Below are 16,710 nucleotides of genomic sequence, written 5' to 3'. Positions count from 1 at the left end.
TGGCTATTCCTGGTGTTCGAAATACCATCTAGATCAAATGGGGCCTCGTCAGTAAATGGCACAATTTAAAGGATATCTGGCTGATCAGACAATTGTTGGAGCAACCCTTGATGCATAGTCTGTCACAAGCATTGTATGGACTCTTTTTGGGTGACTGGGTGTAAATGTTGTTTGTGGAGTACTTGCCATATGCTAGTATGTGCAGCACCCATTTCACACACAATATGTTGAGTACTTGTAGTGCAGTCCACTGAAATATGTTCCAGGACCCCTCTTTGGTGTGTAAGTGGTAGTCATGTTGCCAGGTTCTTTGTTTCTTCTTTCCAATGAAGCAGTCACCCATGTTCATCACTTGAGAGAAATAAACACTCATCATGATGGATGATGCTTGTTAGGAAATCATTCCCTGTACAGACTTTCAGCAGCATTGCAACTTACTTCCCTGTACAAAAAGTGCATGTCAATGAATTCTGTGAAACTCTGCCATTACTGCTCCACTGTATTGTATTGTACATCTCTGAGTAACACTGAGTAATGAAGGGGTCTGTCATTGATTCATACCATGTTCTGTCATGGGATAATGTAAATATGATACAGCAGAGCCAACTTATGGACAAGTAATGTAAACAAAACCTGCATCATATCTTCCTAGTAATCAGGCTCATCCTCTCTGTTTCCTTCAGGAAATAAGAAATGTACATGTAAATAACCAACACAGTATCTGTAAACTTGTATACATGTTAGTTGTAAATAAACCAGAAAATAGTAATGCTAGACAATGCAGTAGACGTGTTTACTTCCATATCTCCTCAAGCTGGCTTCACCAACCCCAGGTTCCCTGCCTCAAATTGTTCAGTGGAGCATTCTCTATGCCATGTTACATTTATGCACACTTTTCTCTAAACACCCTGTACAGTGTTGTAGGTTTACAGGAGCGGTTGAGAAAACTTACAGTGTAACATCTAATAGCAGTCATATTCATTACAGAGAGATTACAGTTACAGATAGGACAATGGTAGGGTAAGAAACATGCTGTACTTTCATTGAGGGAATTATCATCACATTTGCTTCATTTTATTTAAAGGGTGAGGGAGGGAGGCAAGGAGTGGGGGATTGCCAGATGGATATTTTAAACCTGTTTCTCCTTAACACCAGTCCAGTGTCTTGGCCATTGTGCTATCTTGCTTTACAGGAGCAATGTAAAACAGCCACAATCCTTCAGCAGTCAAGAAATAAAAGAGTACATAGAACAGAAATGTCAAAATTAAAGCAATAAAGGTTGAACTGTGGCTCAAGAAACCCATTAAAGTAGATAGCTTTTATGATATAAAAGAATGTGGCCCAGATTATTTTCAACAAATCTTATTAAAACTATTATTAGTTGCTCTTGCACAAAAACTCTCATGTTGAGTTGGCCATTTTTCTCACTCTTTCTGCCGGTTAGTTATTTACTGCCCTTTTTGATTACCACTTGTACTCAATTGTATCTACTGTTCTTCCTGGGTGTATTTATTCCTTAATTGTGTATGCATAAACGTGTATGGTGTCTAATTCAGAAGAAGGCCTTTTGATTGAAATCTTACTCATTTAGCAGTCTTTTTGTTGTGCCTCTCTGTGACTCAACACCTCCATTATATGGTGGGTGTCAATCTGTTTTTATCATAATATTGTTGTTATTCCATTCTGGATTTTCCATTGTTTGATATTTCATCACTTCTTAATTCTATGCTACACTGGTCAGTTATTCTCCATGGCAGCTTTTCAATGACCAAGCATTACTAACTTCTTACAGCTTTGAGCTTCACTGATTGTCCAAAACATCTTTTCTTCAGATTAGCTGCTCTAGTAGATGGTATAAACTTCATTTAGACTTCTTTGTGAATAAATAAATTAAATTGTGATATCAAACAAAATTCTGAGGGAGAAAGCAAGAGACAGAAACAAAAATTAGTCTGCAGAACAAAGAAAAAAATCCTCGAGGCTGTATCTGAGTTATAATTCATTTAATCTTGGATTATATAGTAAGCACTGAAGTTTAGTGACAAGTAAGCACTTTTTACTGGGCACCTCAAATAAGAATATCAGCCATCTGTGAACACTTCTCTTTCATTGAAGGAAGGACAACACAGTAAGGTTTAATGTCCTATTGATGAGAAAGTCTGTGGAAGGGGAGCACAAGATTGTACTAGTGAAGGAAACTGGCCACATCCTTTTGCTGTAACTGTCCGAGTGTGTATCTTAAGCAATTTAGGAAAACCATGGAAAATCAAAATCAAGGTGGCTGGTTGGGGATTTTTACTGCCTTCCTCCCAAATGTGACCCTATCTTAACCACTATATCACCTCTTTAAGCTTCTTTCAAGTGTACCAGACGTGCACACTTCACAGACTGATATGAAGTTGGAACTTTTGACATGCAGTTTTCACTTTATATGCATATAAGTAGTAAGAGTGTTCTGCTTAGGTCGTGTGCCATAAATCATTGAGAAAATATAAAGAACAGTTTTTTTCCCATAATAAAATCCTTAAGAAAAAAAACAGAGCATCTCATCTACTTTCAGGATGTGTTCAGTAACATTACCTGGAGGAGATTCTAGCATTGGTTCTTCTTCCAAATGCAGGTATTCAAGTACACGCTCTACTGACATCATTTGATTTGTTGCTTCTGCTGTAAATCGCATTGCAAACTGTATCATGCCTGTGAGGTTCATGGCTTGAGTCAATGCCAGACCCATTCCACCACCAAACAAATCTGAAATCATAAATAAGTCATACCATCATAAGAGAACTGCACAACTACAATGAGGCTGCAGTAATATGTGACAAACCAAAGAGATCAATTATGATGACTGTGGTCAATGTTTACTGCACAATTTTCTACTCTCATCATAACAGATTATTTATTTTCTGTACCAAGTAATGGATTCTCAAACAGAAATTATAGAGAAGAAAAAAAATAGTGGGTTATATTTTAGTGGTATTGCACTATGTATATATAACACACAGTTACAATCACAATATATTTTGCACTTTAGAAATACTGCACTATATTGCAGGAGTAATGCATGTTGTCATTTAGCATTGGAATTCATCTTAACAATGGAAACAAAAAGTTTAACTGATTCATTCTGACAAATTTACAAAAATACTTTTCAACAGAGAAACCCATAAGGTCTGATCACCATAGTGAGTTTAATCCTATGATGTAAGCTGTCGGACTGTAAGTCCATTTCTGACATAATGTGCATGTTACTTGATTTTTTAAAATAAGTTTTCTTAGTAATTTTGAGTAGCTTTTGTAGTGTGCAACAACTGCAAGCTCTCTCCTTGTTCTAGCCAACAGATACCTTTCCCTTTTCTTTTTGAAAGGTACTTTAATCCCTCTTGTGATGCGTGGTTTTTTACTTGGCTCTTTAATGTCTTTTCTGATTGGCTTATGCAGAAAGCTATTTTCTAATGTGATATGAACATATCATGGAATAGACTGAATATTACATCAGCATTTCGTTCACTATAAAATTAATCTCAAGTCATTTCTTGTAAACCATTCTTAAAAATACTTTTTCTGGAGTTATTTATTATTATTCTAACTGATTTCCACTCAGAAATATTAGTATTGCAAGGCACTATCTTGTTTATCCAAACTGTGCATCATGATCAGAGAGAGCATTTGTTGTACGTATAGTTATTTTCTTGCTCTGAGTTTCATAACAGAAAACATTATCAATTAGGGTCCTATTATCTTTATCCACCAATGCCAGAAACTTAATTACCAACAACGAATTGTAGAATCCAAATAATATTTCCAGAAAATTTTTCCTATCAGAATCCTATAGAAAACATATTAAGTTGGTGCAGAGATCCATAGAGTTTTTCCACAAGTTTTATAAACACAATATATTCGCTTAACAGAGACTTTAGTCAGCAATAATATATTCTCCTTCACTATTTACAACAGTCTGGCAGTGCTGGGGTAGCTTTTGATTTTGCAACTGTTGAAATCATGTGATTTTGAAGCAAAGAACTCTTTAAGCCATGTTCAGAGCATATTTTCTTCCAGAACAGAACTTCCTTGAAGGCTGTTCGAAAGAGAGCAGAAGAGGTGAAAATTTAAGGGTGCAAGATCAGGTGAATAAGGTGGCATGGAATGACTTCCCAGCCCAACTCCAGAATACACTTTTTTTCAGTCTAGTATAGTGTGGGCAGGGATTATCATAGTCTTCCTGGTTGTTGTTCTTGGATTGTATCTGCAGGACATCCCAGTTGTTGCCAGTAAATGTCAGCATTGGTAGTTACAGCTTGGGGAAGTGATTCACACTGTCACTGTTCCACCAGATTTAGTGGAGGTGCACGGGTCTTTGTATGGGAAACTGCTGCTTTGTTTGGGCTCAACCATTTCTTTCTTTTCCTTACATTATGATAAAGTCATAATTTCTCATCACTGGTAACAATAAAGGATAGAAAATGTCAGTGTTGTTCATGAGCCAACCAATGATGAGCAAGCAGAGGTGCCCATATGGCCAGCCACTGATCTTGTGATTGTAGCCTGTGACATGTGGTACCCATACACCTGAATTTTGCACCTTCCCCGTGGCATGCAAATGTCACACAATGGTGGACATGGCATCTGCTGGTTTTTGAGTACAGTGATGTGAATCAGAGTGGATTAATTAGTTTAAACAATCTTCACCAAATCCTGAAGGTACTCCTGAATGTGCAGAGTCACTAATGTCAAAGTGATCCAGCTTACAACAAGAAAACCATTTTCTTGCCATGTTCTGTCCAATGGCATTATTCCCCTGCACGGTGCAAATGTTTTTGGCTGCCTCTGTTGTTATCCCCCTCTATTGCCCTCAAACAGAAGAATATGTCAGAAATATACCGATTTATTCACCTGGCACTCCATTTTATAGCATCCATAGCGTCACCCACTGCCTCTAAATGACAAAATGACAATATGTGATCTCAGATAGCAACAGTGAACTACAAATAAGAAATTTCAATCAATGAATAAACCCAAAGCAACTGGAATACCAACATGCACAACAAAACTGCTATGAAAGAATGCTGTAACCTAATACACCACAGACTTTTAACTGCTTCCTGCTATCTGACAGAGAGCATAATAAGAACTTCATATTAATCAGGAACAGTTCAGAAGCTATATACAACTACAATTAAAAGTGAACAATTTTTCAGTATTAATTCACAAGCACTCACTTCCATGTGCTGATCAGTACAAAATCTACTTCTATCAAATATGTATCAACTCCTCATCTTCCCAAATTAATTGTAGATAAGTATGATTCTAGATTGTATTCTTGTATATTTAACTTCTCTAAGCCAGTGGTCATGTGGTACTCTGAAAGATATAGGATGTTAGTCTTTTCAGAGCTCTCTAAATTTTGCAAACAGATGAAAAGCACTTCCATCTTGTTACTCAGTCCTCTAATGTCTTAATGCACTTTTCTGTGCATTTTGTGGGGTTATTCTGTTATTTTAACCTATTTCATAACAGGACACTTGAATTCTGATTCTAATCTGAAAAAAGGTACCCTTCTGACACCAGTACCCACAGGGATCTTGCTTTGTGTGATGGTAGCCATTTGTTCATTTTGTGCAAGACACTAGCCAATCCAATGTTCTCTTTCTTATTCAGGTGCAGGCCATGTCTAGTACATCCCTATCCCTATCTCCAAATTGTAGCAAAAGTCCCAGGACTCATACGAGTGGCATTCTGTAACTCATGGTAACTATGGTATATCTTGCAATAATGTGACAACATGGGAATTCCACAATGTACATTGAACCGGTAAGGCAGTGTGAATCTGCATGCCAACATAGAACAGGGTTCCAGTACAGGAGGTCACAACAATGGTTGACATGAAACACATGCACTGGAACTCTGGGTAAGTTTATTGTACATGAATAAAAATGGAACAAAAGTGAATCAAAATCAACTACTTTCCTTCAAAATAGTTGCCCACTGCATCCACAAAGTGTTGCCAATGATGGGGAGGGCGTTGCTTGCCACTGGAATTGCCATAAATATATGTCACATTGCAAAATAATGTGGCTGTCATATGCCAGAATGAGCATGACGTTCATAGCTGATGACCTATCAACTACAGCTGTTTGTTGTTCTGCATCACACTGAACAGCATTTCTGCCAAGGAGAAAGGTAAGCTTTCTGTTCCACTCAGCTTACATTCATCTTGTAGCATGGCAGATCTCACACTGAATGTTTCAGTCATCCTCCCATGTCCCATGCAGTCACCATGGCTGATTTTGGTACTGTTAGCCACGGGCTTTTGAATATATTTTCTGAAATAATGGTGATGCCACATGTTTGCATGATATACCAAATTGCCATGACTTACGCAATAACCCTCATATGAGATTTTATTTCCATCAGCAGCAGCCTGCTCAACTCAAGTGTTAATATGACTCACACCAGTATTAATCTAGGGTTAGTCATTGTGCTGTAGGACCTCCACAAAGCTCGCACTTATGTGTGTAGTTGCCACTCCTATTTCATCCAGGTCACCCCTAAAACTGTAATTTCTGTCTTTATCAAGGCTGTTCCTAGCTCTACCTACTATGGATAACCTGAACCTCTTTGTCAAAATCTTCACACAAATGTCCTCTGCCATTTTTCCCTTATGAAGTGTGTTGTAACACTCAATTACAGATTAAAAACAACATTCATTAACATGATATTAGACGGAGCAATGACTTACACTACCCATCACTCAGCCTTAGTGTGGTACAGAAAGGAGTAATCAAACAATGGGAACAATATAAAGAAAAGAATAGATTGCTACTCTCCATAAAGATGATACAATGAGCTGCAGACAGACACAACAAAGAGACTTTTACACATTTAGCTTTTGGCCAAAGCCTTCTTCTGGAAAGTAAACACATGCACATTCATTCACAGAAGCAAACACACCTCACACATACATGACCACCATCTCCAGCAGTGCAGACCGAAATGTAATTGTCACAGAACGAAAGCAGCAATCTGAAGGAGACAGGAAAGGGGAAAGGATAGCAGGGTATGGGTGGGGGAAGCGAGAGTGCTGTCTGGCAGAGCATGCAGAGACAAGTGGAGGTATGACAAAGCTGCCATCACTGCCAATAGGCACAGCTCTGGGAGGCTGTGGGATGGGGACAGTTGGGGGGGGGGGGGGGGTATGGAGGTGAATGGGAAGTGGAAAAGCAGAGGAGTAGGGAAGGGGGAGGTTGGGTCAGTTCATTGACAGAGAGTGGCACAAAGTGAAATTGAGGGAATGTGAATAGGGAGGAGGTGACAGGACAGAGGGGGTGCAAACTGTTGGGTGGAGGGTGTGGTGACCCAGGCCATTTGGAATCTCCCCTGCACTACAAGCTTTACTGAACTGCAACTCATTTCTGCTTCTGAAATTATCTCTGTCTCAGCTTGCTGTAATCTTCTATCCCCACACCCTTGAATCACCAATTTCCACCCTCTCTGCACTGCTGTCACCTCATGCCAATGCACCAACCTGTCTTTCCCATTCCCTGCTCCTCTTCCTTTTCCGCACTCCCCCACTCACTCCTTTTGCCCCAGCCTCCCAACACTGTGCCTGGTGGCAGTCTTTGTCATGCCTCCATCTAGTACCTGCAGCTCTGCCAGACAGCACTCTTCTCTACCCCAAAAATCTAAGTGTGTAATAGCCTTTTCTTTGTGCCTGTCTGCAGCTCAACATGTCATATTTACAGTGAATTACAGAAAGGAGTTAAGATATTCAGCACTAAAAATCTTTGGTCAACTATGCAGTGATGAAAAATTTAACAAATAATAAAATCAACTTCACACACAAACAGCGCAATCATATCTGCTTGATACCACCTTATACACCATATAAGAATTTCTGACTGTGTAACAAAATTGTGTGTGTATGTGTCCGTGTGTTTGTGTTTGCGTTTGTGTGTGTGTGTGTGTCAGAGAGAGAGAGAGAGAGAGAGAGAGAGAGAGAGAGAGAGAGAGAGAGAGAGAGAGAGAGAGAGAGAGAACTGAACACAGTATAAATCAATATATTACCAAAAAGTCACTTAGACAATCATGTAAATGGTCAGTCTGGTGCCTAAGCATTCACTGGGAAATTGCATAACAATTGTAAAGCTAACTTGTTCGTATCATAACAAGAGGTCCTAATTATGACTCATAGAAATACTAACTAATTGAAAGTTAAAGAAATTAACACCCAAAAACTATATAACATAGGGAGTAAATAAATAAATACTATTACCATTCTATATTTTCATGGTAACTCATGTATATACAAATTCACAACTCACCTTCAAGGAAGAGAAAGCTGAAAGCAATAAATGCTATATAAACAAGGCTCATAACATCTAGTAAAAATCCAAATGTTTGTGCAGTGGTGAGGAACATGTAAAAAGAAGAAGTGTGTAGATCCTGTAACAACACAAAAAAGATTAAATTTGTATGTGTCTTTAACTATATAAAAATAGAATGTTTATTTTTTAACAGTGCTTAACAATACAAGGATTATAATGAAAGATTTTAGATGATTTATTTAAAGGGTACAAAAATTATAGTCTTCTCTGTTATCAATAACATACTCATGAAAACTGGTCTTTTCATATTAAATTCCACTTCAGTTTTCATACTGTGATGAATTTTTCAGTACAAACTGCAGGCACCTCTTCTGTTTTCCCTTTTGAATTTAACGACTATATGATCATCCTCTTTGTTTTTTTTTCTCCTTAATCACTTCTATTTTCTAGATGATGTGGTTCATCTAATGCGATGAAATGAGTGGCTGTTTGTATTGTGCCATACATGTTTCACTTCTCTTTATTTCTGTGAAGCGTCTTCAATGACCTGTCATAAATTTTCATTATGGTACATACATATTATATTATATTTTTCTTTTCCTTTTGTTATTAGGTGGGGAAAAAACTTTCTGTACCGCAAGTTTCATGAGACTAAATTATCATACATTCCTACATACTGTGGACATGAACCATCAGACTACATGAACCATCAGACCTAGAACAGGATATTAAAATTGTTAGGATAAAGAATCACAACAGAAAACTCCTAACATTATGGAAAAACTTTCACATACAAACAGCCACTGCAGTGAACAAGAAAATATTAACTGACCAAATCAATAAAAGTGACAACCCATTGATCACGTTTGCTACCATACTAAAACAATAGAAAACAGTAGTGTAGAACATAAGTAGACTATAAAATAACTCAATATTTCAAAACACCAATAAATAAACAAATGAAAATAAATAAAATAAACCACACACATAACAAACAAAGTATTAAGCTATATACAGATACCATAACACAAACAGAGGACAAACAGAAAGACACAGGACAACAGTTCACAACACTACATACAGTACACATGCAAAAAACAAACATGGTGGAAGTAGGGTATTAAGTAGCAGTGTGTTTATAAAATGCTAAAATCAGGCATCCTGGATACACAGACCATCTAAGTCAACTCCAAGATAGCACATATGCACTAATACAGTATCTTCAGAAAATCTTCAAAACTTGGTAATCCCAGTTGGCAACACTGTATAACCAACAGAAAATGAAAAAAGAAAGTACAGAACAAAACTGAAGTATGGTTTCAAACAAGTTCATGCTAACGCTGTACTGAAATTAGTTTTTTCACCTTGAGGTCACAGAAAACTAAAAAATATCAAAATTTCATACAAGCAAAAAATGAAATTGAAAGTCTTATGAGATTCTGTTTCCACAGGTCACTCCTGATCCATAAAAAATTGCAAATGCTATGTGTACTTGGTGCAAGAAAGTGATCGATTTCCAGCATGGGGAAAAATGCTTTGTAAAGTCATGTGGAGAGCATGAATCTGTAGTGTTAAAGTGCAAATTTGCAAAAGCCTCTCTCAGTAGAAGTATTCATGTAATGTTTCTAACCTCCAACAACAAATTTTGACCCAATCTATCTTCCATCACTACAAGGTATTTTTATGATTATCTTTTAAGAAGGGAAGTGGGAATTTCTTCCCATTTTGAGAAAATTATATTAGAAACAATTTTTAGCCTGAAGTACAATTTATTAATTTGCAAATGTGTGTTATTTACTAGCTATTATAGATTATTTAACATGTTTAAAATGGAGTTCAGGTGTCAAACAAAGCAATATATTTGAAGTCACAGAATGTGTCATAGCACACCATCAGCAGCCATTTGCCAAATCAGAGCTCAGTGGAATGTGTCTCATCACTTTCAAAAATGAGAATCTTGTCAAGATCAATGGAACAGCATCTAAAATCTTCTAAAGACAAATATAAGGAATGTTCTCAAGAAACAGAGTCATTGGTTGATAATTTGCTTAAATGGTTATCAGAGTAGTTTGGGGTTATCTCCAGCAACAGATTGAATATTCAGGCAATGTTGCTGAACCCCCAATACAAAAGGCAAGGATTTACAGATGAAGAAACATTTCAGGGCTCCTACAGGTTACTGCAGATATGAAAGCTTTGGTTGTTCAAGAAGAACACTTCTCAACCAGTTACCACTATAATGCATGAGACTTCTTCAATCCTGGAGGAGATTGATGAAACTATTAGTCAGCTCTAAACAAGTCATGCCCCAGAAAGTGTGGCAATTTTTGAATTCGACAAATATTTAGCTGAGAGACATTTTCCTAGAAACAGTGATTCCTTAAACTGGTGGGACACAAGAAAATTGCTGTACCCAACACTCTATCAATTGGTTCCAATGTATTATGTAATCACAGCAATGGCAGTGCCCCATAAATGAATCTTTTAAAAAGCAGGACAAATATGTACTGAGAAGAGAAACAGACTCACAACAATTAAAATCGGTCATATTTCATTTATAAATCACAATATTGATTAATTTTTCCATTTTGGGCACATAAATGGTAATACTGACTGTAAATATATTATAGTTTTCTCAACAAAAGTAATCAAAATATAACAAGAATTAGTCTTCATTCTTAAAATTTTTTCACTTGATAAAAAATATTTAGGATTTTGTTGTCGTATTTATAATCTTTACAGCAGATGAAATTTAAAACATTTGTATCTCAAAACTACTAGGAACATAACACAAAATTATTACTCCTCTCTAATGAGCTTTCAAAATAGGAGCAAATCATTACAGGTTTAGTGACCTGAACTAAAGAGGTTATGTGCCTTGCTTGTACTTATTTTTGTGAGTATATGGTGAGTGGTGAGTCATGAAAACATACTAGTTCATTTCAGTGAGTGACCATTTCTGATCCAATCTCTGAAAAGAACAGTTTTTCCATCCCTAGTGGTGAATAACAATCTACCTTTTTCATTATTATTATTATCATTCAGCACTTTATGTGCAAGTTGAGTCAAGGCCATTCCCTGAAGCACTGCTTGTTACTAGAAGTGAAATAGCAGTTTTTTCAAGATTCTTCAGTGCCCTGTTGTTTTATAAATTTTTGTGATTTTCACTTTATGTGTTTCAGTAACATGTTCCTGAATGAACCAAAAAATAGCATTACCAATGCATGCAACCTCCACAATGAAATTTGATGTTTTGAATATGCTGTAAAAATATAGAAGGAGGAAGGAAGATTGGTTTTTACATCCCATTGATATTGAGATTATTAGAGACAGAGCACAAGCTCGAATTGGGTCAAGGATGGAGAAGTAAATTGACCATGTCCTTTCAAAGTAACCAGCCCAGCATTTGCCTGGAGCAATTTAGGGATATCACAGAAAACTTAAATTTGGATGTCTGGATACGAGTTGGAACAATTGTCCTCCTGAATGCGAGTTCACTGTGCTAACCGCTATGCCACCTCACTCATAAAACTATGTTCCTTTAGTTTAATACAGATATTAATTATTATCTCATACCACAATGGACTTTCACATTTTTTGCAATTGAATTATTTTTTATTTGCCAGATTATTGTTGCACATTTCACCTAATGTGATTTTTTAATGTGAACAAAGAGCTATGTTTACTCAAAAAGACTATTGATAAACTGCATCTTGCTCAAATTACCAGTTCATCTTTTATGAGATCTTATACTGAGTAGTTATGGCACCAACCAATTGCTGCATTCAGCTACACAGGCAGCTATGGCATTTTACAACAGCACTATTTTAACAGATGTGCATTAAGCTGACATTACAGTTCCAAATTTATTTTAAATGTCAAACAGGAGATGCAGTCCATAACACTCAATGATATCAGAGAAGCACTTCCTTTGACAGCTGGCCATGTCAGGGTGGAGGGAGGTTTTAGTACGATGAAAAATTTCCGGCCCCTTTTTAGGACTGGATATGGGAACTACACTCCTGGAAATGGAAAAAAGAACACATTGACACTCGTGTGCCAGACCCACCATACTTGCTCCGGACACTGCGAGAGGACTGTACAAGCAATGATCACACGCACGGCACAGTGGACACACCAGGAACTGCGGTGTTGGCCGTCGAATGGCGCTAGCTGCGCAGCATTTGTGCACCGCTGCCGTCAGTGTCAGCCAGTTTGCCGTGGCATATGGAGATCTATCACAGTCTTTAACACAGGTAGCATGCCGCGACAGCGTGGACGTGAACCGTATGTGCAGTTGACGGACTTTGAGCGAGGGCGTATAGTGGGCATGCGGGAGGCCGGGTGGACGTACCGCCGAATTTCTCAACACGTGGGGCGTGAGGTCTCCACAGTACATCGATGTTGTCGCCAGTGGTCGGCGGAAGGTGCACGTGCCCGTCGACCTGGGACCGGACCGCAGCGACGCACGGATGCACGCCAAGACCGTAGTATCCTACGCAGTGCCGTAGGGGACCCCACCGCCACTTCCCAGCAAATTAGGGACACTGTTGCTCCTGGGGTATCGGCGAGGACCATTCGCAACTGTCTCCATGAAGCTGGGCTACGATCCCGCACACTGTTAGGCCATCTTCCACTCATGCCCCAACATCGTGCAGCCCGCGTCCAGTGGTGTCGCGACAGGCGTGAATGGAGGGACGAATGGAGACGTGTCGTCTTCAGCGATGAGAGTCACTTCTGCCTTGGTGCCAATGATGGTCGTATGCATGTTTGGCGGCGTGCAGGTGAGCGCCACAATCAGGACTGCATACGACTGAGGCACACAGGGCCAACACCCGGCATCATGGTGTGGGGAGCGATCTCCTACACTGGCCGTACACCTCTGGTGATCGTCGAGGGGACACTGAATAGTGCACGGTACATCCAAACCGTCATCGAACCCATCGTTCTACCATTCCTAGACCGGCAAGGGAACTTGCTGTTCCAACAGGACAATGCACGTCCGCATGTATTCCGTGCCACTCAACGTGCTCTAGAAGGTGTAAGTCAACAACCCTGGCCAGCAAGATCTCCGGATCTGTCCCCCATTGAGCATGTTTGGGACTGGATGAAGCGTCGTCTCATGCGGAATGCACGTCCAGCACGAACGCTGGTCCAACTGAGGCGCCAGGTGGAAATGGCATGGCAAGCCGTTCCACAGGACTACATCCAGCATCTCTACGTTCGTCTCCATGGGAGAGTAGCAGCCTGCATTGCTGCGAAAGGTGGATACACACTGTACTAGTGCCGACATTGTGCATGCTCTGTTGCCTGTGTCTATGTGCCTGTGGTTCTGTCAGTTTGATCATGTGATGTATCTGACCCCAGGAATGTGTCATTAAAGTTTCCCCTTCCTGGAACAATGAATTCACGGTGTTCTTATTTCAATTTCCAGGAGTGTAGATCATTTTCTATTTTAATATTAACATGCTTCTTTGATGTGGAATTGTGTCAAGTGGACCTGCAGCTACTTAAATATATCATAGTTGTAAAGAAGCTTTTCAGCAAAAATTCAATTGGGAAATATGAGTTACCTGATGTTTATCAAATTCTTCTTTGAGTATATCCTCAGCATTATAGGCTCTAATTGTTGTCAGACCCTGCAGAGTTGCTATTACATGTGTAAATACCGGACTCTTTGCTGTAGAAAGAAAATAAATCAGGTAAAAAGTTTCATTCATGTACTGTAACAAACTGTTTATTGGCTTGACATTGAAACAGTAAGTCTTTTTTGTCATTTGTCTAATCTATCCTAATACATAAAAATGATAGAGAGAGAGAGAGAGAGAGGGGGGGGGGAGATTATGGAAGAGGGGAAAGGAGGGAGAGTTATTTGAAGAGAATGGTTTGAGTTGAAATTTTGCATTAAGATAGCCAATATGATGGGGTGTAACTACAGTCACTGGAGCCCTATGGCAAGTGCCACCATGCCTGACCCCTTCCCCTTGCAAACCCACCAAAACCATCAAACACATCTCAGCTCTCACAGTCAATATTCATTCCCTCCTCCCCTCCCACCCCTCTCCCTCTTTGGGGAGTTGCATTATCATCCAAACCACTCTCCTCCCACTTGGATAAAAAAGCAAAATAAATAATAAAAAATTATTAGAAAAAAGTCTAGTTATTTGTAATATTTTAGTAAAACAAAATATAATCTTAATTGTATTTTCTCTGGCATGTGAATACTTGAAACAGTTATTCAAGTGCACTACTATGACTATGACTACTACTACTATTAAATCATTATGCACTTGAAACACTGCATGCAGTTTTAGTAGTATCAGGAAAAAGATTTGTTTGGTGCAGTGCTTACCACCTGTATATTCTATGCAAGTCTGTTCATTTCTGCTTAACTACTCCAATCTACATCCCTCGAACACCATAAATGAAATCACAATAATATGGTGTATCGAACAAAATTTGTGATTAGATTGAGAATTTAGTGATAGACAGGACACAGCTTGTTATCTTGGATGAAAATTCATTGACAGATGCATCAATTAACTTCAAAACTGCACTCAGGAAATGCATTATCAGCCTTAATGTTCACATTGTATATAAATGACCTGGTAGTTGGTGTTAATAGTAACCTTGAATTGATTCAAAATATTGTAAGTGCAAATGAGTCTTCACAGAAGATTGCTTACAAAATATGGTAGAAATTAATTGCTCATCATATGCCCGTTAGCAATAGAGCTGTTGACACAATTCAAAAGAACTGGAAACCGTGTAGTTCAAATTCAAAGAATTCCTTCCAAAACACACCTGTTTATCATTGATGTGCGGTGGACATACAACAATGCATGTCACATTTTCTAACTTTTCACTTTTTGAACTTTTCAGTTGTTCACTTTTCATTTTAATTTTCCAATTATTCCCTTCCTTTTTTTCCTTCTGAACACCCGAACACCACTTATTTCAGCCACCCCAGCTGCCTTAGCCTAATTACGCCCTTGCTAACTGTGTGGCTCACATGTAGGATTACTGTCACTTTGAAATTGTACATCATTCCAAAATTTCAGCCATCTCATCACTGCAAACTTTCAACATACATACACAAGCCACAAATGCAGTAATCATGTGGGCATAACAATTCACATGATGGAGATCTGTCAATGTGTGATATTTTCAGCACTGCCATACCCATAGGTGAATAGTGATGTGAACACCTAGACTGTCCTGGATGTTCTGTTGCTGCATCAACATGGCCACAGAGTTCATGTTGCTCCTACAAAAACAGAGTGCTGCCAACTGACCACCTATTTGTCTATCTGACACACAGTGGTTGCCTTCTTGGCTCTAGAAATAGCTTCTCTTTCTTCCACTGAATTGAAGCATTTTGTTACAATCATTTTTTTTTAAACCCTGGCATCCTAACCCTTTGACAATGTAGCCTAAACATAAGCTGTGATTGTCATTGTATTGCTTTACTTATACCCCTCTGGCATACAACACAGCATCTGTCACAGAAGTGACTGGATTTTAAATCAAAACACTGTTTCACAAAAAGCAGCTTATGTCAAAAACATAATTATTAATATGACATATTTGCTACATTTCAAAAAGGCAACAACAACCTGTTAGAGTCTCTGAAACCCATCAGTACTATGATGCAATGTAAGGTAATATTCTATCCCTTGAGTAATATTAATCATCAAAGTCTTGTGAAAGAAAATGCTTGTTTAGTCTCAGACTCAGAGACAGACTAGCCATTACTCAAAGACAAACAAATTTCCAATATTTGCATACCAGTATTTCAGGTTGCTGGATTGGAAGAGCCCTAAAAGAAATTGCTAATATACAGTACATGATTTTCCAGGTCATTTATCTCTCTGATTATAGCTGTGTACAAGTAAAAATGTATAGCATTTCCATCATCTTTATTCAAAATTTGTGGCACTTTTCATATTGATTAGTTTCCTTCAAATTAGACTCTTATTATCTGTCATGGATAAGTTCAAGGTTAATTCCTTTTTTCTTAAATTCTTTGTATAGGTTGAAAAATATTTTGTATTATTACCTATGGAACACTAAAATGAGGTAATTGTCTGTTGCTCTTCATGTATTTATCTATTTATTAGTTTTTAAATAAAATAAATCAATCAAAAACTATTTACAATACAGACTTGTACACAAAATTTGTATGTTTTCTTGTGGGAAAATAAATGTAATATTTGCATTTGATAACCAAGAGCAGTCCATGCAAATTGGCTGTGCAAGAAACACTGACTCCTCAAGTGGAAATCAGTCACTGTGAGAGTGTGATGCTGTGTGTGTTGTTGTACCAAAGGCAGTTTACTAGGGTTTTACTAGAAAGTTAGTGGTTGGAAGGTGAAGAGTTCATTAT

At 38.2% G+C, this 16,710-nt stretch overlaps 1 protein-coding gene across 1 annotated transcript in view; it reads right to left on the bottom strand.

Moving 5' to 3' along the window:
• LOC126334775 (ATP-binding cassette sub-family C member 4-like) overlaps positions 1-16,710 on the bottom strand; it is a 286,690-nt gene that overhangs the window by 30,760 nt on the left and 239,220 nt on the right. Inside the window, exons 17-19 of the mRNA XM_049997363.1 lie at positions 13,898-14,004; positions 8,322-8,442; positions 2,581-2,751 (exon numbers count right to left, since the gene is read on the bottom strand). Of these exons, the coding sequence (XP_049853320.1) occupies positions 2,581-2,751; positions 8,322-8,442; positions 13,898-14,004 (399 nt within the window). The remainder of the gene's footprint in view (positions 1-2,580; positions 2,752-8,321; positions 8,443-13,897; positions 14,005-16,710) is intronic.

The sequence above is a fragment of the Schistocerca gregaria genome, chromosome 2, assembly GCF_023897955.1.
Source record: "Schistocerca gregaria isolate iqSchGreg1 chromosome 2, iqSchGreg1.2, whole genome shotgun sequence".
NCBI lineage: Eukaryota > Metazoa > Arthropoda > Insecta > Orthoptera > Acrididae > Schistocerca > Schistocerca gregaria.
This window is presented reverse-complemented; position numbering and strand designations above follow the sequence as displayed.